General features: G+C 46.7%; 1 protein-coding gene across 1 annotated transcript in view; it reads left to right on the top strand.

Annotated features, from left to right (window-relative positions):
- LOC149443029 (uncharacterized) overlaps window positions 1-19857 on the top strand; it is a 125758-nt gene extending 105901 nt beyond the window's left edge. The window contains exons 5-7 of the mRNA XM_089655967.1: window positions 16903-17089; window positions 17174-18087; window positions 19823-19857. Coding sequence (XP_089512093.1) covers window positions 16903-17089; window positions 17174-18087; window positions 19823-19857 — 1136 coding nt within the window. The remainder of the gene's footprint in view (window positions 1-16902; window positions 17090-17173; window positions 18088-19822) is intronic.
- Window positions 19858-27260: the final 7403 nt, after the last annotated feature.

Raw genomic sequence — 27260 nt, 5'->3', positions numbered from 1 at the left:
CCACATTGCCCCCATGGTTCCTCTCTCCTCCTCTCTTAGTGACACCACATTGCCCCCCATGGTTTCTCTCTCCTCCCTTTTTAGTGACACCACATTGCCCCCCCCATAGATCATGTCTCCTCACCTCTGAGTGACTCCACATTGCCCCCCATGGTTCCCGTCTCCTCACCTCTGAGTGACTCCACATTGCCCCCATGGTTCCCGTCTCCTCACCTCTGAGTGACTCCACATTGCCCCCATGGTTCCCGTCTCCTCACCTCTGAGTGACTCCACATTGCCCCACATGGTTCCTGTCTCCTCACCTCTGAGTGACTCCACATTGCCCCCATGGTTCCCGTCTCCTCACCTCTGAGTGACTCCACATTGCCCCCATGGTTCCTGTCTCCTCACCTCTGAGTGACTCCACATTGCCCCCATGGTTCCCGTCTCCTCACTTCTGAGTGGCTCCACATTGCCCCCCATGGTTCCCGTCTCCTCACCTCTGAGTGACTACACATTGCCCCCATGGTTCCCATCTCCTCACCTCTGAGTGACTCCACATTGCCCCACATGGTTCCTGTCTCCTCACCTCTGAGTGACTCCACATTGCCCCACATGGTCCTGTTTCCTCACCTCTGAGTGACTACACATTGCCCCCATGGTTCCCGTCTCCTCACCTCTGAGTGACTCCACATTGCCCCCATGGTTCCCGTATCCTCACCTCTGAGTGATTCCACATTGCCCCACATAGTCCTGTCTCCTCACCTCTGAGTGACTCCACATTGCCCCACATGGTTCCTGTCTCCTCACCTCTGAGTGACTCCACATTGCCCCACATGGTTCCTGTCTCCTCACCTCTGAGTGACACCACATTGCCCCCCATGGTTCCTGTCTCCTCACCTCTGAATGACTCCACAATGCCCCACATGGTTCCTGTCTCCTCACCTCGGAGTGACTCCACATTGCCACACATGGTTCCTCTCTCCTCACCTCTGAGTGACTCCACATTGCCCCCATGGTTCCTGTCTCCTCACCTCTGAGTGACTCCACATTGCCCCCATGGTTCCTGTCTCCTCACCTCTGAGTGACTCCACATTGCCCCCCATGGTTCCTCTCTCCTCACCTCTGAGTGATTCCACATTGCCCCCATGGTTCCCGTCTCCTCACCTCTGAGTGACTCCACATTGCCCCCATGGTTCCCGTCTCCTCACCTCTGAGTGACTCCACATTGCCCCCTATGGTTCCTCTCTCCTCACCTCAGCTGCCAGACTCATCCACCTCACCAGCCGCTCCACCTCTGCCACCCCCCTCTGCCTCTCCCTCCACTGGCTCCCTATCGCCCAACGCATCAAATTCAAACTACTCACTCTGACCTACAAAGCCATTCACAACACTGCCCCTAACTACCTCACCGACCTGATTCCCAAGTACCACCCTACCCGTACCCTTCGCTCTTCACAGGACCTCCTTCTATCTTGCTCCCTGGTCTCCTCCTCACACGCACGTCTGCAAGACTTCTCCAGGTCCTCCCCCATCCTCTGGAACTCACTACCCCAATCCATCAGACTGTCACCTTCCCTCCTCACCTTCAGGCGCTCCCTGAAAACCCACCTCTTCAGGGAAGCCTACCCCACCCTCACCTAACTGCTGCTCTCCTTCATTCCTCCTACCACTCCATCCCCCACAGCCACTTCCTCCTGTACCACTACCCCCTCCCTCCCAGATTGTAAGCTCGAAAGAGTAGGGCCCTCTTACCCCTCGTGTGCTGTTCGTAGCTGCTGTAATGTTTCATGTATTGTCCCCCCCTCTATTGTACAGCGCTGAGCAAACCCTTTGGCGCTATATAAACTCAATGTAATGTAATGTAATGTAATAACCTCTGAGTGACTCCACATTGCCCCCATGGTTCCTGTCTCCTCACCTCTGAGTGACTCCACATTGCCCCACATGGTTCCCGTCTCCTCACCTCTGAATGACTCCACAATGCCCCACATGGTTCCTTTCTCCTCACCTTGGAGTGACTCCACATTGCCACACATGGTTCCTCTCTCCTCACCTCTGAGTGACTCCACATTGCCCCCATGATTCCTGTCTCCTCACCTCTGAGTGACTCCACATTGCCCCCATGGTTCCTGTCTCCTCACCTCTGAGTGACTCCACATTGCCCCCCATGGTTCCTGTCTCCTCACCTCTGAGTGACTCCACATTGCCCCCATGGTTCCTGTCTCCTCACCTCTGAGTGACTCCACATTGCCCCCATGGTTCCCGTCTCCTCACCTCTGAGTGACTCCACATTGCCCCCCATGGTTCCTCTCTCCTCACCTCTGAGTGACTCCACATTGCCCCCATGGTTCCTGTCTCCTCACCTCTGAGTGACTCCACATTGCCCCACATGGTTCCTGTCTCCTCACCTCTGAGTGACTCCACATTGCCCCCATGGTTCCTCTCTCCTCACCTCTGAGTGACTCCACATTGCCCCCCATGGTTCCTGTCTCCTCACCTCTGAGTGACTCCACATTGCCCCCCACGATTCTCCTCTCTCACTACAATAGCTGCTGTCACCCCAGTAGTCTCGCTCTATGGCTCCTCACATCCTGACCTCCCCAGACATTTCTCCTTCAGCTTCTTGTCTGTCTCTGGCTGCAGCTCCATGTAAGAGCAGGAGGGGGATCCTCAGTTCAGGAAAGAAGGGGGAGGGGGTGATCTCAGTGGAAAGAGTGTCTTGAGTGGGGGAGGGGTGTCAACACTAGGGGAGAGGAGTGTACTCAGAAGGGGAGGGGTGTCCTCAGTGCAGGAAAGGAGGGGTGTCTTCAGAGGAGGAAAAGAGGGGAAGGGGTGTCTTTAGTGGGGGAGGGGTGCCCTCTGTGGAAGGGTTTTCTTAGTGGAGGAGGGGGAAGGGTTTTTTGGGTAAATAACACAAGATCTAAATCCTCCTGAGAAGTTCCTAAAAAAACAACGGTCATTGGGGTGACATGGCAGAACTTTAGCTGAATCTTAGAAAGCACAGCCTATTCCAAGGGGCTAGGAGGTAAACTGACCCCAGCTTTGTTTGCCTACAGGGAGGGGTCCAGTGGTCTGTTTACACAAGTCCTAAACAAAAGCTCCATTGTTCTCCAAGCTTCATTTCTCCAGAAGGAAGAAGCTGCTCTGGCTGTACAGATCACACAGGTGGAGTCTACACTGCAGTCTGCATTGTCAGCCGAGCAGCTGAAGGAGTCCAACATCTAACCATCTACTAATCAGGCGTACTCTTGGAGCACCACCTACACAAGACTCACCTCGTCCATCTAGACTGCTCACTAGAGCTTCTTCTACAGCCTCTGACCCATCACTTCCCTCCTCTGCTGGAGGCACTTTATTAGGATCTATAGAGGGACAACACCGACCTCGTTTTGTACTTCGGGATCAAGGAAACAGCAGAGATCCGGCCACAGGGGAGGTAGGAAACATCAATACTGCAACAAGGGATCTCCCACTCAGCCAACCATCCCAACAGATGATTCATCATCAACAGAAATAGACGGAATTGTCACCTTCTCCTCAGCTGGACTGACATCGGGTAAGATGGACCTTCTGGGGAAAGGTTTGGGCTTTAGCCCTAAAGGTATCATGAAGAAGTTTTTGTTGGCACAGGACTTGTATAGATGTTTTAGGAATATTAGATTGAAGGGACATTATTCTTGGAGAGGTGATATTGAGGAAACCTCTGTAGTCACACCACTGAGTAGGTCTGTCTGAGGTTTATAGACAAAATGGAAGTTTCCACCACCCACTACATAATCAGCAGCAGAAATGTTTCTTCTGTGGATGATAAAGATGGTGAAGTATGACAGTCTATGATCAGGAACTCTGGGGTCATATCCTAATAATGGGACCATTGAGGAGAAAGGTGCATTGCCATCATTAGCAGCAAGGGGAGATATAACACTGAAGCCAGCTGATAAGGGGGATGGGTGGTCATTATGGACACAGCATGTGATGACAATGAGACACTGGAGAGAGCAAAGTCTGGTGTAGCTCTGCATAGGAACCAATCAGCTTCCAGGTTTTTGGTCAAAGCTTAACTGAACAAACTGAAGTCAGACCCTGATTGGCTCCCATGCACAGCTGCCCCAGATTTTGCACACTCCAGTGTTAGTAAATCAGCCCCATTGTGTCCATCTGAGATGGTTTGTGCCAGATCCCGGGTTGTGAGTTCCATTCAGTACAATGTCTTTGGGTTCTCTTGCTAGTTGACTGCCCCCTTGTTAGTTGAGGTGTTTGTAGTCATAGAGGTGTTGGGTCATGATGGAATGATGTTGTGTCAGGTGAATGGTAGGCTCTGACCTGGTTTTATCTGCCAGCTCTGTGTTGATTCGCTGAGTTTTCTATTGTTTGTTATGTCCATCCTTGGAATTAGGGAGGACAGTATGATGTTGGAGTGAGGACATTTTTGTTGTGCGGTCTCTGTTAGTTGTAATAGTTTATTCTCAGAGGCTTCCTTTTGTCCCTGGAGGATGTTTGGGTCGGTGTGTATGATGATATGTTTGGGTCGGTGTGTATGATGATACGTTTGGGTCGGTGTGTATGATGATATGTTTGGGGTTGGTGAAATACGGATCATTGATGACTCCTATCGCTTGTTCAGTTGTTGGACTTGAATTTTGTTGTCTCTTGTTCCTGGGAAGAGCCGTTTGGTGTTTAGATATTTCCCATTTGAGTCTATTAATAACAAAAAGAATCCGGAGTTTGTTGCCTGTTCTTGTGGTTTGATGACTGTTTGTAGGGATGGGCTTCATGTTCTAGTTGAACCTAAGTTTGATTTGAACATGGGCCGTTCATGTGTTCGGCAAACACAAACAGTACGGGTGTTCAGTGGGGTGTTTGCCCACCATGCCCCACAATGCAATGCGCCCTGACAGTGCATTGTGTTTGGACAAAGCAATACACCTAACCACAAGTTAGGTGTAATACTTTGACCAATCACAGTGTGTGGTGATGTCATAAGGGGGTGGGGTATATAAAAACTGTCAGACAGCCGGGAGCCAGTATCGCAAGCGGAGCTTTTTTTCCCCCTTTTTTGGGTAGCGGTGGTGGCGGCATCGTGATTGATGTTGCATCTACTTTGGGGGACTTTTTTTTAAATGTTTATTTTTAATAAAGGACTTGCCAAAGACTTTGTCCTATCACTTTTTACACTACACTTTTTTTTGTGAATGGGTAGCAGTATCATATACCGCCAACTCATTCACATAGGCGGGGGGCTGGGATCTTGAGGTCCCCTTGTTAAAAGGGGCTTTCAGATTCCAATAAGCCCCCAGGCTGCAGACCACAACAACCACAAGACACGGTTGTGGGAAAGAGGCCCTTGTCCCCATCAATATGTGGACAATGTGCTTTGGGGGGCTCCCGACCCAAGCACCCCCCATGTTGAGGGCATGTATCCTGGTATGGTTCAGGAAGGGGGACGCTCACCACCCCTTTCCTGACCTGCCGGGCTGCATACTCAGATAAGGGTCTGGTATGGATTTTGGGGGGACCCCCATGCCATTTTTAACCAATAGCCATCCGGCCAATAGCCGTTTGGTGGCCAGGAAAAGGCTGTAGATTTCCGGGTGTAAGCCATATGGCGTCCTCCCACATGCACAGTTTTCGCACTTGCAGAGTGCGCAGCAGCGTGATCTGTCACCGGCCGTGTACCTCGAACATGGCCGATGACAGATCTGTGTACCAGCCCCCGTTGCTGGTACCATGTGACCTGCTGTGACCAATCACAGCAGGTCACATGACAGTTGTATACAATGGATGGCTTCATTCATGCCATCCATTGTATACTAGTGTGTCTAGCTGTGAATGGTCACAGCGATCACATGCACATGTCATGTGATTATCTGTGGCCAAATCACAGCTAAGCACAAAAAAAAACCCCTAAATGAATCGATGTCATTCAGGTAAATGCTTGCTTATAGTGAAGTAATTCTTTGCTATAAGAAAATTGTGTAACAAAAAAAAATACTGATCACTTCCCCAAAGTAGTACAATGTTACTATGGTAACATTATAGTACTTTGGACATAGTGAAATATAAAAAAAATATTAAAAAAGAAAAAAAGTAATAAAAAAATTAAAAATAATAATAAAAAAATATATATTTTTTTTTCATACTATCACCAGTCAGTGTCCCTGATCACCGCCATGCGAGTTATATGATGACGCTGTACTGCACTGGTGACAGTATGTAAAAAAAAATAGTGAAAATAATTTTTTTTTCATTTTTTCATTTTCTGAAAAATTTTGACAAAAAAATACAACTTCACAAAACTCGCCATTCCTCTTATGAAGTATGTTGGACTGTCTACTCTGCAAAAAGGGGTCATTTGGGAATATCTGTACTGTCCTTACATTTGGGGGATATCTGTTCTGTCCTGACATTTGGGGGATATCTGTACCGTCCTGACATTTGGGGGATATCTGTACCGTCCTGACATTTGGGGGATATCTGTACTGTTCTGACATTTGGGGATACCTGTACTGTCCTGACATTTGGGGGATATCTGTACCGTCCTGATATTTGGGGGATATCTGTACCGTCCTGACATTTGGGGGATATCTGTACTGTTCTGACATTTGGGGATACCTGTACTGTTCTGACATTTGGGGGATATCTGTACCGTCCTGACATTTGGAGGATATCTGTACCGTCCTGACATTTGGGGGGATTTGTACTGTCCTGACATTTGGGGGATATCTGTACTGTCCTGACATTTGGGGGATATCTGTACTGTTCTGACATTTGGGGGATATCTGTACTGTCCTGACATTTGGGGGATATCTGTACTGTTCTGACATTTGGGGGATATCTGTACCGTCCTGACATTTGGGGGATATCTGTACTGTCCTGACATTTGGGGGATATCTGTACCGTCCTGACATTTGGGGGATATCTGTACTGTCCTGACATTTGGGGGATATCTGTACTGTTCTGACATTTGGGGGATATCTGTACTGTTCTGACATTTGGGGGATATCTGTACTGTCCTGACATTTGGAGGATACCTGTACCGTTCTGACATTCTTGGACCTCAAGAAATTAGATTGGCTGTCAGTAGTTCAGGATTGATCAATATTCAGATCTATGCCATAGTTTGTAAACTCTATAACTTTTCTAAAAACTAAAAAATACATCCTAATTTGGGTTATTTTCACCAAGGAAATGTAGCAGAATACATCTTGGCCTAAATGTATGAAGAACAATTATTTATTTGCAAACTTTTATAACAGAAACAAAGAAAAATGTGTTTTTTCAAAATTTTCGGTCTTTTTTCATTAATTTAGCAAAAAAACAAAAACCGCAGCAGTGATTAAATACCACCAGAAGAAAGCTCTAGTTGTGTGAAGAAAATGATAACATTTTAGTTTGGGTACAATGTTGTATGACCGCGCAATTGTCATTCAAAGTGTGAGAGCGCTGAAACGTGAAAATTGGCCTGGGCAGGAAGGGGGTAAAAGTGCCCGGTATGGAAATGGTTAAAAAAAATTGTCATGGAAGGTTCCTCTCAAAATCCATACCAGTCTCGATGGGCTTGTTTTTTTTTTTAATTGTTGGGCAATGCTGACAATTCTTTTGACATTCAGCTGTCAGCGGGGAGCCCCACTGACACCAGGAACATGAATGAATGTCTCACTACTAAAATACCGCGTGACTTCATCATATAACTCATGCCGGATATTAGTAACTGAGCGGGATCTTCATACTCAGATGCGGTAAGACACCTCTCAGTCCTTTGTGTTTGACATTCACTGTAGAACATTCTGTAGGTTCGGATGTTTGACCGCGACCTGAACAGGGGGGTGTTCGGCCATCACTATTTGTGGTCTCAGGATTAGTAGAGTTGTCTTGGCTATTGTTGGTCTTTGTCTTGTTACATTTCGGAAGCTGATTGGTCTCACCGGTCTGTTGTTCCTTGATGGGTACTTTGTATAAATCATCCTCTTTGATTCTCTTTCCTGATTGTTGAGCTCCATTTGTATCTTTGGTGTCATTATCTCTTCCCTCAGTTGAGGGTTTTCTTGTTGTAATTGTTACATTTTAGATTGAATTTCTAGGATAGATCTGTGGGGGTATTTTTAGTGTTTTTAGCTCTTCTCTCAGCTTCTCAGTTACATTTTCTCATTTGTCTTTGAAGGTTTTCTTTTAATTGAACAAAGTCTCTCCCTAGTAGAGATTAAGCTTGTAATTTTTGGATTCTTAGATGTACTTTCTGAACGAACCTGCAAATCGAATCCAAGCATTCTGGTTATCAACTCATACTCCCACCAGGCATGGATTGAGCAGGTGAACCCCATAGTAATACATGAAAACCTAACTTCTCCTAGGAGACTTATGGCTCTCTGGCAGAACTGGCTGGATACTCCGGTACTCACTCCCCATACTTCATTTGTCATAGGTTTTTATAGGTTTAACTTTTTTAGGCCCCTAAAAATGGACCCGGCCAACTGTACCCTACTAAATGGTAACTACATTGGAGGCCGATACTTGGTGTATGATCCTGTAGACACAGGCCTACTTGAACGGAGTCAGCTATCTATGTATGTACTGGAGAGAGTTACTTGCCATGTACAGGTGAATTGTTCTACGTTGCTTCTTTTTTCTCTTTTCATTTGTTTATAGAAAGTAAAAGTGACACCAGAGACAAAGCAAGTTATTGTTCTGTATGATCTGTAACATTGCCACAACTGCTTATACATGAGAATTAGAGATGAGCGAATTATTCAAAAATTCGATTCGGCTGATTCGGCGAATTCGAGGAATAAATTTGATTCGAGTCGAATATATTCGCTGCGAGTTTAACTTATAAAAAGGGTGTTTCTAGGCTTCAGAGAGCCTTTATATTAGTGCAGAACACTGTACCTTTAATTTAAATGCCCTTGGAGTCTGCTGGGGAAGAGAAATAATACTGTCAGTCAGTATGACATGCAGATGAGTGCCGTCGATCTTAGAATCACCGCACACTTCACTCATTTGGGCAGTCACGGGGCCAAAACCAGAGTGTGGAGCCACAGTGTGGCGGTGGAGGCAGCAGCAATGGGAGGCCATACAGCACCCTATGACAAAATGGAACCCACCAGCAGTGTGAGGAGACCTGAAAGTGGCACATGGCAGAGTGTGGCGATGGAGACAGCAGCAATGGGAGGCCGTACAGGGACCCATGACACACTCTGGACCTGGCAGCAGCATGAGGAGGCGGTACAGGGGCCCATGACAGATTACGGGCCTGGCAGCAGCATGAGGTGGCGGTACGGGGGCCCATGGCAGATTAGGGGCCTGGCAGCAGCAATGGGAGGCCATACAGCACCCTATGACAAAATGGAACCCACCAGCAGTGTGAGGAGACCTGAAAGTGGCACATGGCAGAGTGTGGCGATGGAGACAGCAGCAATGGGAGGCCGTACAGGGACCCATGACACACTCTGGACCTGGCAGCAGCAAGAGGAGGCGGTACAGGGGCCCATCACAGATTACGGGCCTGGCAGCAGCATGAGGAGTCGGTACGGGGGCCCATGGCAGATTACGGGCCTGGCAGCAGCAATGGGAGGCCATACAGCACCCTATGACAAAATGGAACCCACCAGCAGTGTGAGGAGACCTGAAAGTGGCACATGGCAGAGTGTGGCGATGGAGACAGCAGCAATGGGAGGCCGTACAGGGACCCATGACACACTCTGGACCTGGCAGCAGCATGAGGAGGCGGTACAGGGGCCCATGACAGATTACGGGCCTGGCAGCAGCATGAGGTGGCGGTACGGGGGCCCATGGCAGATTAGGGGCCTGGCAGCAGCAATGGGAGGCCATACAGCACCCTATGACAAAATGGAACCCACCAGCAGTGTGAGGAGACCTGAAAGTGGCACATGGCAGAGTGTGGCGATGGAGACAGCAGCAATGGGAGGCCGTACAGGGACCCATGACACACTCTGGACCTGGCAGCAGCAAGAGGAGGCGGTACAGGGGCCCATCACAGATTACGGGCCTGGCAGCAGCATGAGGAGTCGGTACGGGGGCCCATGGCAGATTACGGGCCTGGCAGCAGCAATGGGAGGCCATACAGCACCCTATGACAAAATGGAACCCACCAGCAGTGTGAGGAGACCTGAAAGTGGCACATGGCAGAGTGTGGCGATGGAGACAGCAGCAATGGGAGGCCGTACAGGGACCCATGACACACTCTGGACCTGGCAGCAGCAAGAGGAGGCGGTACAGGGGCCCATGGCAGAGTGGCGAAGCGTAAGCAGCTTAAATTGAAGGCCATACAGAGGCCTATGTTAAAAATAATAACATGTTTGGGGCATGATTCATGGCGGATTTAGTCAGTTGTGTCAGGAACTGGTGGTTTGAAATCCAGACTAATCCACGCCTGATTCATTTTCACAAACGTGAGTCTCTCCACACTTTGGGTGGACAGTCGTGTCCTCCGCGGAGTTACAATACCTCCTGCCGCACTAAACACGCGCTCCGATGCCACGCTACTGGCCGGGCATGACAGCCTTTCAAGGGCAAATTCAGCTAGTTGGGGCCAAAGGTCAAGTTTCGTTGCCCAGTAGTCAAGGGGATTGTCTACCTCGGTTGGCAGGGTGCTGTCCAAGTAGGCCCAAGCCTGTTGTTTGAGCTCCTGCTCCAGGTCCACCTGATGCTGCTGCTGCTGCTGCGGCTGGTTAGTAGTTTCCTCACTGCGCTGGTGAAGAAAGCTACTCATCATCGACTGCAGACTGAGGCAGCCGCTGCTGGTGGAGCTGCCACTGCTCCTACCACCCCACCCCTCCCCTGCTGCCATGGCAGCGGAACGCGAGCGCACAGGGCCCACAGTGTCTGAGGATGGACATTGGCGCAGAAAGGCAGAGACCAACTGACTACATAGGTGGTTTTTATAGTACGTTATTTTGGCCTCCCTCTCAGCAGGTGTGAAAAAGGCCACCATTTTTGAACGATAGTGAGGGTCCAACAAGGTGGACAGCCAAAAGTCATCCCTCTATCTGATGGTTATTATTCGGCTGTCGCTACGCAAGCAACCGAGCATGCTATGGGCCATTTGTGCCAAGGAATGCGAGGGACTCCCTGCCTCCATCTCCACAGCATACTGCCACGGTGCGTCTGGGTCCTCTGTCTCCTCCTCCTCCTCCTCTACCAGATGCTCCTGCTCCTCCACTCCTGTCCGCTGAGTGGAAAAACCACCCATTTCACTCAATAATTCCTGAGCACAAATGTCCTCCTCTACCTCCTCCTCTTCTTTCTGTCCTGCCCCCACAGGGGTCATGTGGCGTTGAGATCTGTGCGCCACGTCTACCGCACCCTGACCAGCCATTGTTAACAGCATTTGTTCCAGGACGTGCAACAGAGGAATGACGTCGTTCATCCCATAGTCCTGGCGACTCACGAATAGCGTGGCCTCCTCAAAGGGCCTGAGCAAGCGGCAGGTGTCACGCATGAGCTGCCAATGGCTGACATCTAAGTTACACAGGGGAGTACCTTTATCCGCTTGTAACATCAGGAAATCGGTGATGGCCTTTCGCTGCTCGTAAAGGCGGTCCAACATGTGTAGGGTTGAATTCCACCTTGTTGCAACGTCGCAGATCAGGCGATGATGTGCAATTCCGTTCTGCCGCTGCAGCTCAAGGAGGGTGTGCTTTGCGGTGTAGGAATGGCTGAAATGCATGCGAAGTTTACGTGACATTTTAAGGATGTCTTGCAGTGGGATGGTGGATTTTAGGAACCGCTTGACAACCAGATTGAACACGTGAGCCATGCATGGCGCATGGCACAACCTTCCTTGACGCAGAGCAGACACCATGTTCTTTCCGTTGTCGGTCAACATGGTTCCGATTTTCAGTTTGCGCGGAGACAGCCATCTGTCGATTTCTCTGTTCATTACACTCAGAAGTTCCTCCCCTGTGTGACTACGTTCGCCAAGGCATACCAGGTGCAGCACAGCGTGACACCGTTGCGCCCTGCACATGTGATATGACGGTCGGGTAATGGGACTTGGCACGGGGGTGGCGGCTGAGGACACGGCGGAAGAAGAGGTGGTAGAGGCGGACATCTTTGCTGGACCAAGGACGTGCAAACGTGGAGGCAAAAGCGGCGTGACCTGTCCAAGTTGCTGGTGCGGCTGTGCCGGCACCACGTTCACCCAGTGGGCCGTAAATGACATGTACTGTCCCTGACCGTAGTTACAGCTCCACACATCGGCGCTGCCGTGCACTTTGGCAGAGACCGACATGCTCAAAGACTGGCCCACCATCTCTTCTACATGTGAATGCAGGGCTGGCACTGCCTTTTTGGTGAAGAAATGCCGGCTTGGCACTCTCCACCGCGGCGCGGCACAAGCCATCATTTCTCGGAAAGGTGCTGAGTCCACCACTTGGAAAGGGAGGGACTGCAGCACCAGCAACTTGGACAGGAGGACGTTCAGCTTCTGCACCGTCGGGTGCGTGCTCGCAAACTGTTGTCTCTTGGAAACGGATTCCAAGAAAGACTGCTGACGGAATCCGTGAAGAGGAGTAGCAGGAGAAGGAGCATCTGAATGAGCGGAAGATGCCAACGAGCGACAACTCCCCTCAGCAGAGGTGTTGGAGCCTTGACTGGCTGATAGAGGGCGATTGACGTCGGGTGACGGAGCAAGTAACGGAGCGGGTGATGGAGCGGGGGCTGGGGCAGGCAGAACCGCCGTATCTTTATCACGGTTTTCCCAGGCCACCGAATTGCGACGCTGCATATGCTGACGCAACGCTGTAGTCCCAACATGGGCCCCCTGGCCACGCTTGACTTTCTGGCCACATAGTCGACATACGGCTACGTTTACTTCCTCAGGCGGCTTGACGAAAAATTGCCACACCGCCGAGTAGGAAACTTTGCCCCCGCTACTCCTCACTGGCTGACTGCTACTTCCTCCATGCACACCGGCACCACTACTGGCCGTGGTGGTAGGCTGCAGTGGAGCTGGTGCTCTACTCCGTGGCCGTTTGCCTCCACTGACACTGCTGCGACCCTGCTGCCTCCTGGGCAACCCACCGACTGTTTTGCTCGCTGCCAAGCTGGCACCCTCTTCTCCTGATGATGCGGAAGCAATAGCCTGATGACGATGAGGCTGCCAAGTGCGATCAGCCTCATCATCATCAATTAGGGTCTCCGCCTCACTACTAGCCCCCTCGGCTGCGTGTGGGTCAGGAGACAGACCTGTCTCTAGATCGGCTACCGAGCCACTCTCCTCGCCAGTACTTCTTCGCCTAGCTGCTGAAGAGGCGGATGTCTCCCCCCGTTCCTGACCGCCCTCTGTTAGCTCTTCCTCACTGTACAGTGGGGCTGAGCCCACAGCATGCGATACTTTGCTTGGTGAGGGAACACCAAAGGACAGGGGCAGGTAGAGGACACGTGATTTCAGTGGGCTTGCTCCCGGGCCATGCCAACTAACGGTCGTGTCTGACGTACCCACCGACCGTTGGCTGTAGGTGTCAGAGGTGACCTGGGAAGAAGAAGACGACCGAGCCAACCAATCGATGACGGCAGGGTTGTCGGTGGAGACACGACCGCTGGATGACACCGGGAGCACTGGCCTCTGGCTGCGAATAGTGCTGCCTCGACCCCTTCCTCTGCTGCCACGTCTGCTCGCTCCTAAAACATTGCCTCCTCTGCCACTCCTCTGCATGTTGTCTGACATACTCTTTAATTCAACGATTCTGTGTCCCTGAGTAACGATTCTGTGTCCCTGAGTAACAATTCAGTGTCCCTGAGTAACAATTCTGTGTCCCTGAGTAACGATTCTGTGTCCCTGAGTAACAATTCTGTGTCCCTGAGTAACGATTTTGTGTCCCTGAGTAACAATTCTGTGTCCCTGAGTAACAATTCTGTGTCTGTCCCTGAGTAACAATTCTGTGTCCCTGAGTAACAATTATGTGTCCCTGAGTAACAATTCTGTGTCCCTCAGTAACGATTCTGTGTCCCTGAGTAACAATTCTGTGTCCCTGAGTAACAATTCTGTGTCTGTCCCTGAGTAACAATTCTGTGTCCCTGAGTAACAATTCTGTGTCCCTGAGTAACAATTCTGTGTCCCTCAGTAACGATTCTGTGTCCCTCAGTAACAATTCTGTGTCCCTGAGTAACAATTCTGTGTCTGTCCCTGAGTAACAATTCTGTGTCCCTGAGTAACGATTCTGTGTCCCTGAGTAACGATTCTGTGTCCCTGAGTAACGATTCTGTGTCCATGAGTAACAATTCTGTGTCTGTCCCTGAGTAACAATTCTGTGTCCCTGAGTAACGATTCTGTGTCCCTGAGTAACAATTCTGTGTCCCTGAGTAACAATTATGTGTCCCTGAGTAACAATTCTGTGTCCCTCAGTAACGATTCTGTGTCCCTCAGTAACAATTCTGTGTCCCTGAGTAACAATTCTGTGTCTGTCCCTGAGTAACAATTCTGTGTCCCTGAGTAACAATTCTGTGTCCCTGAGTAACAATTCTGTGTCCCTCAGTAACGATTCTGTGTCCCTCAGTAACAATTCTGTGTCCCTCAGTAACAATTATGTGTCCCTGAGTAACAATTCTGTGTCTGTCCCTGAGTAACAATTCTGTGTCCCTGAGTAACAATTCTGTGTCCCTGAGTAACAATTCTGTGTCTGTCCCTGAGTAACGATTCTGTGTCCCTGAGTAACAATTCTGTGTCCCTGAGTAACAATTCTGTGTCCCTGAGTAACAGTTCTGTGTCTGTCCCTGAGTAACAGTTCTGTGTCTGTCCCTGAGTAACGATTCTGTGTCCCTGAGTAACAATTCTGTGTCCCTGAGTAACAATTCTGTGTCCCTGAGTAACGATTCTGTGTCCCTGAGTAACAATTCTGTGTCTGTCCCTGAGTAACAATTCTGTGTCCCTGAGTAACGATTCTGTGTCTGTCCCTGAGTAACGATTCTGTGTCTGTCCCTGAGTAACGATTCTGTGTCCCTGAGTAACAATTCTGTGTCCCTGAGTAACAATTCTGTGTCTGTCCCTGAGTAACAATTCTGTGTCCCTGAGTAACAATTCTGTGTCCCTGAGTAACAATTCTGTGTCTGTCCCTGAGTAACAATTCTGTGTCCCTGAGTAACGATTCTGTGTCTGTCCCTGAGTAACGATTCTGTGTCCCTGAGTAACGATTCTGTGTCCCTGAGTAACAATTCTGTGTCTGGCCCTGAGTAACGATTCTGTGTCCCTGAGTAACAATTCTGTGTCCCTGAATAACAATTCTGTGTCCCTGAGTAACGATTCTGTGTCCCTGAGTAACAATTCTGTGTCCCTGAGTAACAATTCTGTGTCTTTCCCTGAGTAACGATTCTGTGTCCCTGAGTAACAATTCTGTGTCCCTGAGTAACAATTCTGTGTCCCTGAGTAACGATTCTTTGTCCCTGAGTAACGATTGTGTGTCCCTGAGTAACGATTGTGTGTCCCTCAGTAACGATTCTGTGGCCCTAAAGTCTCTGTGGCCCTAACTCTGTCCCTTACTACACACAGGTCTGTCTCTCTTGAATGACCGGAGGCTAATGGAGAATTCTAAGATGGCCGCGATTTATAGCTCCACCATTACACAGTGCTGGCTGGCTGGCTGCTGATTGGCTAATGCGAGCACATGTCATGAATGAATGCATTATGGGTCAGCGCGCCTTGTCTGCGCGCCTTCAAAGAGATCCCCGCTCCGTCGCCACACATGTCGCCGCCATTTTTGGGAAAACTTGATTCGTGCACCCGAAGTTGGCTAATCTTCGGATTCGGCGCGAATCAAATTTTTCCTAATCTTCGAAACGAATTCCACTTCGTCATGTTCGATTCGCTCATCTCTAATTAGAATGTATGACTCCATTGTCTGGGCTGAATGTTGGATATACTGTGTGCACTTAAAAACTTAAATAATACAATTTAGTTGAATTAAAAAAAAATTATATATATATATACAAATGATGATGTACATATGCTTTCTATATATATAACACAGGTGTCAAACACCTGTATCCAGATCCTGCCCTCTAAGTTATTCCATGTGGCCCTTGCACCTCTCCTGCAGGTACCCCCTTGTCTCCTCCCCCACCTTGTCTCAGCAGTCGGCAGCAGAGAGGAGAAAAGAACTCCTCTACCAAATCCTGCACTTCTCAGTGCAGCTGCAGCATCCCCTCATCTCCACCTCCCTTGGTCTCAGCATTCAGCAGACTCTGGTAATTGACTCCACTCCTCCTCTGGTCCTCCTCCAGACCCTGCACTTTCTGCTTTCCAGCTCTGCCCCCAAAGGAGGTGCACGGTGATGTTAGGATGGGTGTGGGGTTCTTGGCATCTGATGTAATGGGGGGGGGGTGAGGTGCTCTGGACATCTAGTCTTACAGTTACAACTGGCCCTTTGAGGACAACCATAATGCTGACACAGCCTGCGATGATATATAAGATATATTTAATAATGATCATTAAAAATAAAAACCAACTTTAGCCCTTTATATAGAATTCTGATTTTTATTTTTGATTTTTTGTACAGGTGGATTGACAAATCACGTTTTTGGTCATGCTGGCCTTTGTGAATACAACTCAGTCACATGGGAAACCAAACGTCTGGGTGTTGTAATTGACTGAAAGTTTTTATTGCAGTTCACTGGAGGATTCACACAGGACACAAGTCATATCCGTGTTCTAAATGTCATAAGTGCTTTGGGTCCTCTTCAACACTGATCCAACCTCAGAGGACAACATGAGAAAAGTCATTTCAGTGCTCTGGAAGTGACAATTGCTTTACAGTAAAGTCCAACCCGTGTATACATAAGAGGAGTCATTTCAAGTGATTTCTTGTTTGGAACGTGACAAAGATTTTACAATGGAGGCAAAACATATCACACACCAGAAGGGTCACACTGGAGAGAAGCCATATCAGTGTTCTGAGTGTGACAAAGCTTTTACATGGAAGTCACATCTTATCATACACCAGAGGATTCACACTGGGGAGAAGCCATATCAGTGTTCTGAATGTGACAAAGCTTTTGCACATAAGTCAAGTCTTAACACACACCAGAGGATTCACACTGGAGAGAAGCCATATCAGTGTTCTGAATGTGACAAAGCTTTTTTAACCAAGAATAAGCTTATCATACACCAGAGGGTTCACATTGGAGAGAAGTCATATCAGTGTTCTGAATGTGACAAAGCTTTTGCACATAAGTCAAGTCTTAACACACACCAGAGGATTCACACTGGAGAGAAGCCATATCAGTGTTCTGAATGTGACAAAGCTTTTTTAACCAAGAAAAAGCTTATCACACACCAGAGGGTTCACACTGGAGAGAAGTCATATCAGTGTTCTGAATGTGGCAAAGCTTTTACACAGAAGTCATATCTTATCACACACCAGAGGATTCACACTGGAGAGAAGTCATATCAGTGTTCTGAATGTGACAAAGCTTTTACACAGAAGTCAAATCTTACCACACACCAGAGGATTCACACTGGAGAGAAGTCATATCAGTGTTCTGAATGTGACAAAGCTTTTACACAGAAGTCAAATCTTACCACACACCAGAGGATTCACACTGGAGAGAAGTCATATCAGTGTTCTGAGTGTGACAAAGCTTTTGCACATAAGTCAGATCTTATCAGACACCAGAGGACTCACACTGGAGAGAAGTCATATCAGTGTTCTGAATGTGGCAAAGCTTTTACATGGAAGTCATATCTTATCACACACCAGAGGATTCACACTGGAGAGAAGTCATATCAGTGTTCTGAATGTGACAAAACTTTTACACAGAAGTCAATTCTTAACACACACCAGAGGATTCACACTGGAGAGAAGTCATATCAGTGTTCTGAATGTGACAAAGCTTTTAAACAGAAGTCAAATCTTATCATACACCAGAGGATTCACACTGGAGAGAAACCACATCAGTGTTCTGAATGTGATAAAACTTTTAGACAGAAGTCAGTTCTCATAGCACACCAGAGGGTCCACACTGGAGAGATGCCATATCAGTGTTCTGAATGTGATAAAACTTTTAAATGGAGGGGAAACCTTGTCATACATGAGAGGGTTCACACTGGAGAGAAGCCATATCAATGTTCAGAATGTGACAAAGCTTTTAAAGGTAAGGCCGGGCTAATCTATCACCAGAGGATTCACAAGCTTGAGCTGCATAGAGGAAACTCCAGAAGAAGTGGCAATATTAAAGAAGTCACAGCTGTCCCATTAGGCTCACAGGCCCAATGTCTTCCCACAAACTAGGGAAGACATGATGCTACTTAAAAAAAAAAAACTTTGAACAAACAGGACTCTAATGATCGGATTCATTGGGTTTAGTGCTTATGTCCATCAGGAACACACGTAGAAGGCCTGTGAATATTTTACCTTTGGACATTTCTTCAGACAAGCAGCAATGACTGAACTGTTTTCCTCATCATTCTCATCTTTATCCTTTTTTATGGAGCATTGACTGAACATGTAATGCATTTTCATCATTCACTAACTGAGCTATGTTCCCATGCGTTTTCTTCATTGCCAGAATATGACCAACAATGTCTCAGTACCAGAGTCTAGGATGGGGTCCAATGGCTTCTTGCCAAGCCTCTGAAACCTCATTAGGAGAGTCCATTCCAGGTTCTTTTGAGAACTGATACATCATAAGCTAGGCTTGAGGGTTCAAGCTAAGCCCACCTTGTCCACACCTCCCATTACATGTTCCACCTCCTCTCCCATGATCAATGCCTCCTTTCCATGTTCCATCTCCTCTCATGGATGACATCTTTGCAGGCAGGTCTGTAGCTGAGATACCAGCCAGATAGAGGTCTCTGGTTAGAGAGTAACTTCTTAAGCTGGTGTAGGCCTTCCAACATGGAGTTAATGCTGTTTTAGGGGACATATTCAACAGTATCACCTACTCCCAGCTGACCACTTATGTTTCATCTGGTTTTCTCAAAAGGGATTCTATCAGGTGAAGATTGGATGTTCTTGTTATCTTTTTTTTTCTGTCCAGCTATTGCTCATCTCCATAAACTATTCACACGGTACAACTGCAAGAGATCTGAACTTACAAAGTGCTAAGTGTGCGGTCATATTCCTACCACTTCTTCTGGGAGACTGAAATTCCTCTTATTGGGGTTCACCTTAATGACTCTGAATGAACGGATCCCTTTTTGGGGCAAAGTGTGCAAAGAGCGCTAATTATTCCTGGAAATGCTAAGACATCGGCACTAAAGTGTAACAATGGGCAAAATCAATAATTACATAAATGGTGGAATCTGTCATTAGCATAAATGTTTTATAAGTAAGCTATGTGGTGTGAATCCTTGTGAGCTATTATGAATCCAATAGGTGTTTAAAGTGTTGGATAGCTGGTGCAAGAGGAGCCCCTTCATCTACTTGGTCTCCACCAGGAACATGATACAGTTCCAGTGCTCAGGAAGATATTACCAAAATGACTTGAACCTACTATAATCTTACTCCATCCCACAGAAGTCCTAAAGAAGGCACTGCTGTCTTTCTTGACATAGACCAAACCGCCCTCGACCACCTCGTCCCAAGCCTGGTACATTTCATCATTCGTCTCATACACCCAACTCTGAACCTATAACAGGAAAAGGCCTCTCTTTAATTTGGTTGCCATATACGTTTTTGGGTGAGAGGAGGAAATGAGAAGGAGATGACCCCTGGAGGGGAATAAGGAGATAAAGCTGGTCTCACAATCGATATATGAGCAGTGGAATAAAGGAGAAAGAGGAGAGCACAGGAGTACCTACATCCACACCTTGGCACATCTATAACACAAAGCTTTTATCCATCGATCCTGGCAGGATCAAAAAGCGTATTTGCCTGAATTCTTTCAGGCAAACTTAAAGGTGAGCGCATAGGAAGACCATAAGGCACCTGGCGAGAGGAAACAAGGAATCACCCTCACTTTTGCACTTTTTTACAAAGACTTTAATTTAATTTATTTATTTATTACACTCATGCACGTGCACATGGGAGTGTATAGCTGCACAATTATTACTGGATTGATTGTATATAATTAGAAAGCTACTAATTATATGTATCACAAATATTCACCTAATATTCACATTATATTAAGGTTTCACATCTTTCATCACACACATCTAATTTATGATGTGTGTAATTCACTGGTAATAATTTTTATCGTATTGATTAATTTATGGAATATTACTCATGATTATGGTTTACACTTGATTTATATATTCATTGATTGAGTTTACAAGTATAGAGTGTATTTAGAGATATACATGCACAATATTAGGAGCGCGGCACTTTAAATACCATTTACATAAATGTTTTATGTTTTCTGAGTCTCCCCTTGTAACATTTTTATTACCTGTTGACCCTCCCAGTAGATCTGTTTTTTTCTGCTTCATGTAGAAGGCCAAGCTATTTGGCAAAAATGAAAGTTGGGGGGGGTTGGGAAACACCATATAACACTGCTGGGGGTGCTTACAACTGTCATCTTCCATTCATATGGGGGGTTGAACCTTATAGAGAACCTGTTGCTGTAACTGCTGTAGAAGAGTTAGCTGGAGTTGGACTTTACTTGTTGTGTGTCTTACTTATAATCTATCTAAGACTTCCCTGTACAGGGTGACAACGCTGCTGTGTAATGTTCCTGCAGAATGATCAGGGTTGTCACCCTGTTACAGAAGGTGGTGAAATAACAGATCTACAGACAGGACCAACAGCTGATACAACTATGTTGCAGAGGGAACTCTGGGAATGCTAATGACAGATTGCATTACACATTCAGTTAGCAGACTTCCTGCTGTTGGTCTGATGTTTGAATTGTGTTCTGATATTTACTGTCCTGCTGTAAAAGGTGTAAATGATTGCCCACATGTTTCCTGTATAGCAGGGACTACAACCTCATATCAGGAATATTAGGATGGGTACTTACCCAAGGGGATCACCTTTTTGGATTTGGAAGAAACATTTCACATGGTTTGTTTCCATTAATGACACCGACAAAGGGAGTCTCACTTACTTCACTAACAATAGGAGAGCCAATCACAGGACAGTAACATTTCATGGTTTCTCAATGTAATTGCAGAATGTTTAATCCCCATTGGTCCAATGGATTCCTAGTCCTTCCAGATAACATTTGCTTCTTTTGTGGAAGGAGCACCCTAAAATGTCTTCCCTTCAATTCCACCCATAGCTGTACTTTAGGTTATGTTGCCCCTCCCCCCATATCTGTAAGGGAAACCTCAATTTCTCCCAATACTCCCCTGGCCTTCCAGTGATAAGAAACATTTTCTATGGACTGGAGCTGCTTTATGCAGTGAGCCCTTCATAGACGGGATGGGGAATCTAAGATACGTAAGATGAACCGGTGTACTGGAGTCATGGATCAGATAACCAATGACACCATTGATGTTATAGCAGAGCTGACAGCAGAAGTGGCTCCACCACCTAAGATGGAGTCACAGAACTGCATGGCAGCTGACTATCTCTTGGCAGACCAAGGTGGAGTCTACAAATGATGTCAGATAGAGAGTGTTGTACGTTTATATTAGATCATGAGGATCTCAGAAGGGGATATCTACACAAGGTAAAGGAGTTCCAACAGGAACCTGGGTGGGAGGAGGTGGGATCCAATGTTTTGGGTGGGTTTAGTTGGAACCTGGTTGAGTAATATGGTGGGTTTGCTTCTTAAGCCATTAGTTGCTATCATAGTTTTGATTTGGAAATGTTATATATTGCTGTATTTTCTTTCACTGCCAGAGTTTATTTTGCTTTTGTATTTAGTTAAATTCACATTTTAGGCCATATGATTAGTTAAACACCCAAACATTTCTTTTATTTTCTGAAAGCAGAGACTCTGGAGAATATAATGGTGGTAGTTGCCATTTTTCATGTCACAGAATATTAGTACAGCTGTTTATCAAATACATATTTTCTGTAAAAAAGATAACGTTAGTGCACAAAGAACACAATATATGACCCAATTTGTTTGGTGAAATATAAAATATGGGGTTGGCATCAAGTATATAGATACCAAACATGTCAAACTTTACAAACTGTGCGTACTTGTGAAATGGTGACAAACTTCAGTACCAAAAATTGTTCAAAGGTGACGCTTTAAGAGCCTTTATAGGTTATCAGTTCAGATAGTTATCCGTGAACGATGTCCTCAGAATGATTGTTCTCACTCTCACTTGTGCAATGATATGTAAAATGTGTCGTATAATTTTGTTTTGTGTTTTTTAAAAATTTTTTATAGGGTTTAATTGTTTTTCAACTCTTTTTTCACCTAACATGGCTTCTGTCATATATGGGGTTGATAGCTCCCCGTGATACATATTTCTGGTCACAGGTCCTTTTTAAAGAGACATCAGAACATTATTAGACCCCCAATGTCACCTCTGTACCCCGAGAAAGATGTTCAAGCACAGATCATGCCTAATCAGCTCCTTCCCAAACCATAGTGACTGGAGAATGACAGCGCTGAACCCAGAAATGACATAATCTCCCACCTCCCACATCCATTCACTGAAGGGGAGATCAGAGATCAGATGTTTGCTGATCTCCTTCTGCTCTCACCACTGACACCCACCATGCGTGTCTTGGGCTTGCAGGAGGGACAGCTGAGCCCGGTATACATGGTGGGGGGAGGACCTTCAGTGTGGCTGAATCACTTCCACCAGAAAGCCGACAGTCGGCCTAACAAATGTAGACAACCCCCGGGTGCTGTAGCTATAAGGCCGTGCTGCTGCTGATGGAAACCTTACATTGGCCGGAGTGAAAGGGTTCCACTAATGTACATCTGCCAAATCTGTATGTGAGGAGACCATAGAAGCAGCATTAGAAAGAAATGTGAGCATGGCTTCAGTCAGGCGATGGTCCTGGTGGTCATGGTCTTGTTCTCCTTCAGGTCCTCTCACCTTGTAGATGGTGACATGGACTTGTGTGGGAATGAGTAGGAGGGGCTCCGGGTTCTCTTGTACCCAGTCAGCTTGTTATGGATAAAAGATGAAAGTGTCTTCTGGGAATTTACAGGGATTTGGATGTTTAGAGGGTCACATAAGTGGGCGGGGCTGGTATTAATGAGGGGTGTGTCATATGTTAATCAGTTTTTTAGAATAGATTATATAAATGGTATAAATAGATCAACAATTTATCTCTTTTCTTCTGTTGTTAAAGTGTCACATATATATGATTAATAAAGTTGAATTATAATTTCATCACACAATACCGTGGTCTGGGTTCTTCTACAACACATCCCCCCAAATATGTCCTCTTCCAGTTATTGGGGTCTGGTGGAATGGGACACCAGCTGATGGTATCTCTTAGGCCCCTTGTACATGGGGGGTCCAGCCCCTGTGGGTGCAATGCTGCCATTATAATACACCTGGTAGGCACAGGTACAGCGTCCAGCCCCGCTGCCTGCAGCCTGTCAAAGTCTACACTACAGCTGGACGGGGCTCAATGCTGCACCACGTTTACCTCGTGTTTAGGGGGCTCCGTGTTCAGGGAGAAATGACCGCCATCCTGATCAGACAAAGCATAAAGAAGATGTAGGCAGGTGCAGTCTGCTTCTTCTACTGTAGGGGGCACCCAACCAGGGGGACATCCCAGCCTGGAGAGGAAGTCGGGGGACATTTGGTTTCTCTGTGGTTTCCCGGTTCCTGGAGACTGTGTGGAATGAAGGGGTCCATGGAGACCTGGAGACATTTTTAATTCTTTTGTTTACATGTTTTAAAAATAATTTATACCTTAAAATTACTTAAATCCCCAAATATTATATATATTTCTTCACAACAGCAGACACACTAGAGGATAAATTGTTAGTAGTTCTGATGTTTTATGAGTTTTATTATTTTACACAATATTAGTGCAATGATTTATGAAAGGTACAATTTCAGTTAAAAATACAGCAGATGAGAATTCAGAGAAAGCTCCACCCTCATTCATTCTCCACCAATCAAGGATCTCACTGCAGTTACCCAGTCACAGTGGGCATGATTTCCTTGACATCCATCATTGGTGTCAGTGAGATAAATAAGCCCCATTGTTGGTGTCAGTGATATAAAATAAGCCCCATTGTTGGTGTCAATGAGATAAATAAGCACCATTGTTGGTGTCAGTGAGATAAAATAAGTTCCATTGTTGGTGTCAGTGAGATAAAATAAGTCCCATTGTTGGTGTCAGTGAGATAAAATAAGTCCCATTGTTGGTGTCACTGAGATAAAATAAGCTTCATTGTTGGTGTCAGTGAGATAAAACAAATGCCATTGTTGGTGTCAGTGAGAATAAAGTGTACCCCCAGCCCAGCATTGGTGGTCAGTGGTGGTACTTACCTGATCCCACCCTCCCTCTGCCTCTCTGCTGATGTCACAATTATACTTTCACTGTAGGATAGGAGATGACGGTTCCCACCAGTCGGGTATAATTGCAGTGCCTGGTGATGGAACACAGAGAGTGTTCCAGAGTCATCACCTCACTGCCACTCTGAAGAGTCCTGGAAACAACAAGTCATGGACATGAACATTCCAGAACACTTGGAAACAACAACAAGGTTCAAACTATGAGACATTTCTTAGAGCTGCAGTTCCTCTGAGCTCCACCACATGGTGAGCACCCTTCTACCCAGACAGGAAGTGATGTCAGGTACAGACAGGAAGTGATACCAGTTACAGACAGAAAGTGATGACAGGTACAGATGGGAAGTGATGTCAGGTACAGATGGGAAGTGATGTCAGGTACAGACGGGAAGTGATGTCAGGTATAGACGGTAAGTGATGTCAGGTACAGACAGAAAGTGATGCCAGGTACACATGAGAAGTGATGTCAGGTACACATGGGAAATGATGTTTGGTACATACAGGAAGTGATGTCAGGTACAGACAGGAAGTGATGTCAGGTACAGACAGCAAGCTCTGGGTGAGAGGTGATTCAGGAGGAAGTAGAGAGGAGACATTGCTTTGTCTCCCAGCAGACAGAGGGTGTCAGTAATGAGGCTCCACCTGATGCTGGCTGCTGGGAAGGTATATAATCCCCTTGTAGTTTTCATCAGTGCCTCAGTGTTCTGCCTGTGAGCTGCTTCCCTGCTGGATCCTGCGTCCTGTATCTTGTATACTTTCCCCTGATTCTGGTTTCCTGCATCCTGTTCCCCCATCTCTGCTCCCGATTCCCAGTCCCGGGTCTGCCCGGTGTATGTCAGCTTCCCTCCATTTGTACACAGTGTATTATAGTCAGGTTGTTGGGTTGGTTATTTGCTGTCACATTTATTTGTCACTTTTGCTTTGTTTATGGTCTGTGGGTGTCGGAGGGTGTCGTGTCCATTAGTAAACTCCACTTAAAGCGATTGTAAAGGCAACATTTTTTTTCTTTTAAAACAAACATGTCATACTTACTGCTGTGTGTGATGGGTTTGCACAGAGCAGCCTGGATCCTCCTCTTCTCGGGTCCCCCACAGGTGCTCCTGGCCCCTCCTTCCTGTTGAGTGCCCCCACAGCAAGCAGCTTGTTATGGGAGTAATTTAGTCCGGACTAAGTGTCCGATGATTATCTGTTCCTGTCCTAATTAATCATGCTAGCTCTTTAGTGCACACATATGAAGAAAGCCACACTGACACACGTGTAGTCTGTGAAAACTTCTAGTTTATTGGAATGAAAAGGTGAGTTTATATATGCAAGATAATGCAAGGGTGGTGAGCAGTGTTACTGGGCTACGTATACGCTTCTAATTGGTCATGTCCATACAAGGCAAACTTCCTTCAGGGCTCGTGGTGATCTCCTCTTAGGTGTTATCTTGGAAAGAAAATATTTTTGTTCTTCAAGTTCACTCGATGGGAGGGATTGCCAAGCAGCCATTTTTTGAGCAAGGATTTCTTAAAGTACCACAAAGCCCAGCAGGGAAAAGATATACACACATATATATATATATTCATACAAAGCATTTAGAAAAATAAAAAGTATAAAAGTAGATATGTATAGAAAAATGTAATTATTCAACAGGAAACCAAATAGGCATTTTACCATATCCATCACAGGGGCATCCAAGCAGGCTCGAGAGCGAGCCACTGCTCTGTGTCCACAGAGTCCCCTCTCCCTCCTCCTTGGCTCACTAGATGTGATTGACAGCATCAGGAGCCAATGGCCCCTGCTCCTGCCTCAGCCAATGAGGAGGGAGAGTCCCCAGACTGCTGAGGATCTTGTGCACATTGCTGGATCAGGATGGGGCTCAGGTGAGTATTGGGGGGGCTGCTGCACAGAGAAGGGTATTTACCTTCATATATAGAATGTATGGAGGTAACAAACCTTCTGACTTTACACCCCCTGTAATCACACTCCTCCTACTCCATCTTATTCCACATTTCATAGGCATAGCCCACCGATCTGGTCATCCCTGCTGTCGCTGGATACCTGCATTCCTTACAAGGGTTTATATTCTTCACCAGTGTACTCTGTATACCGGGCTGTATACCACAACATCCTGACCATTGTACTATGCATGCTGGGCAGTATATGACATACTCCTGACCACTGCACAATATACACAGGGCAGTATATGACATGTTCCTGACCACTGCGCTCTGTACACAGGCCTAAGATATACTCCTGACCACTGCACAATATATACAGGGCAGTATATGACATGTTCCTGACCACTGCGCTCTATACACAGGGCAGTTTATGAAATGTTCCTGACCACTGCGCTCTGTACACAGGCCTAAGATATAATCCTGACCACTGTACACAAGGCTGTATATGACATATTCATGGCCACTGTGCTCTATACACAGGGCTGTATCTGATATACTCCTGACCACTGCACTCTGTACACAGGGCTGTATATGACATACTCCTGACCACTGCACTCTGTACACAGGCCTAAGTTATAACACTGACCACTGCACTCTGTAGACAGGGCTGTATATGATATAATCTTGACCACTGCACTCTGTACACAGGGCTGTATATGATATACTCCTGACCACTGCACTCTGTACACAGGGCTGTATATGATATACTCCTGGCCACTGCACTCTGTACACAGGGCTGTATATGATATAATCTTGACCACTGCACTCTGTACACAGGGCTGTATATGATATACTCCTGACCATTGCACTCTGTACACAGGGCTGTATATTATATACTCCTGACCACTGCACTCTACACAGGGCTGTATATGATATAGTCCTGACCACTGCACTCTGTACACAGGGCTGTATATGATATACTCCTGAACATTGCCTCTGTACACAGAACTAAGATATAAACCTGACCATTGCACTCTGTACAAAGGGCTGTACATGAC

Source organism: Staurois parvus, unplaced genomic scaffold (assembly GCF_062004578.1).
Source record: "Staurois parvus isolate SC_StPar_1 unplaced genomic scaffold, SC_StPar_1.0 ptg000879l, whole genome shotgun sequence".
NCBI classification, from domain to species: Eukaryota; Metazoa; Chordata; class Amphibia; order Anura; family Ranidae; genus Staurois; species Staurois parvus.
The sequence above is the reverse complement of the archived record's forward strand: the minus strand, read 5'-3'. Positions and strand labels throughout refer to the sequence as shown.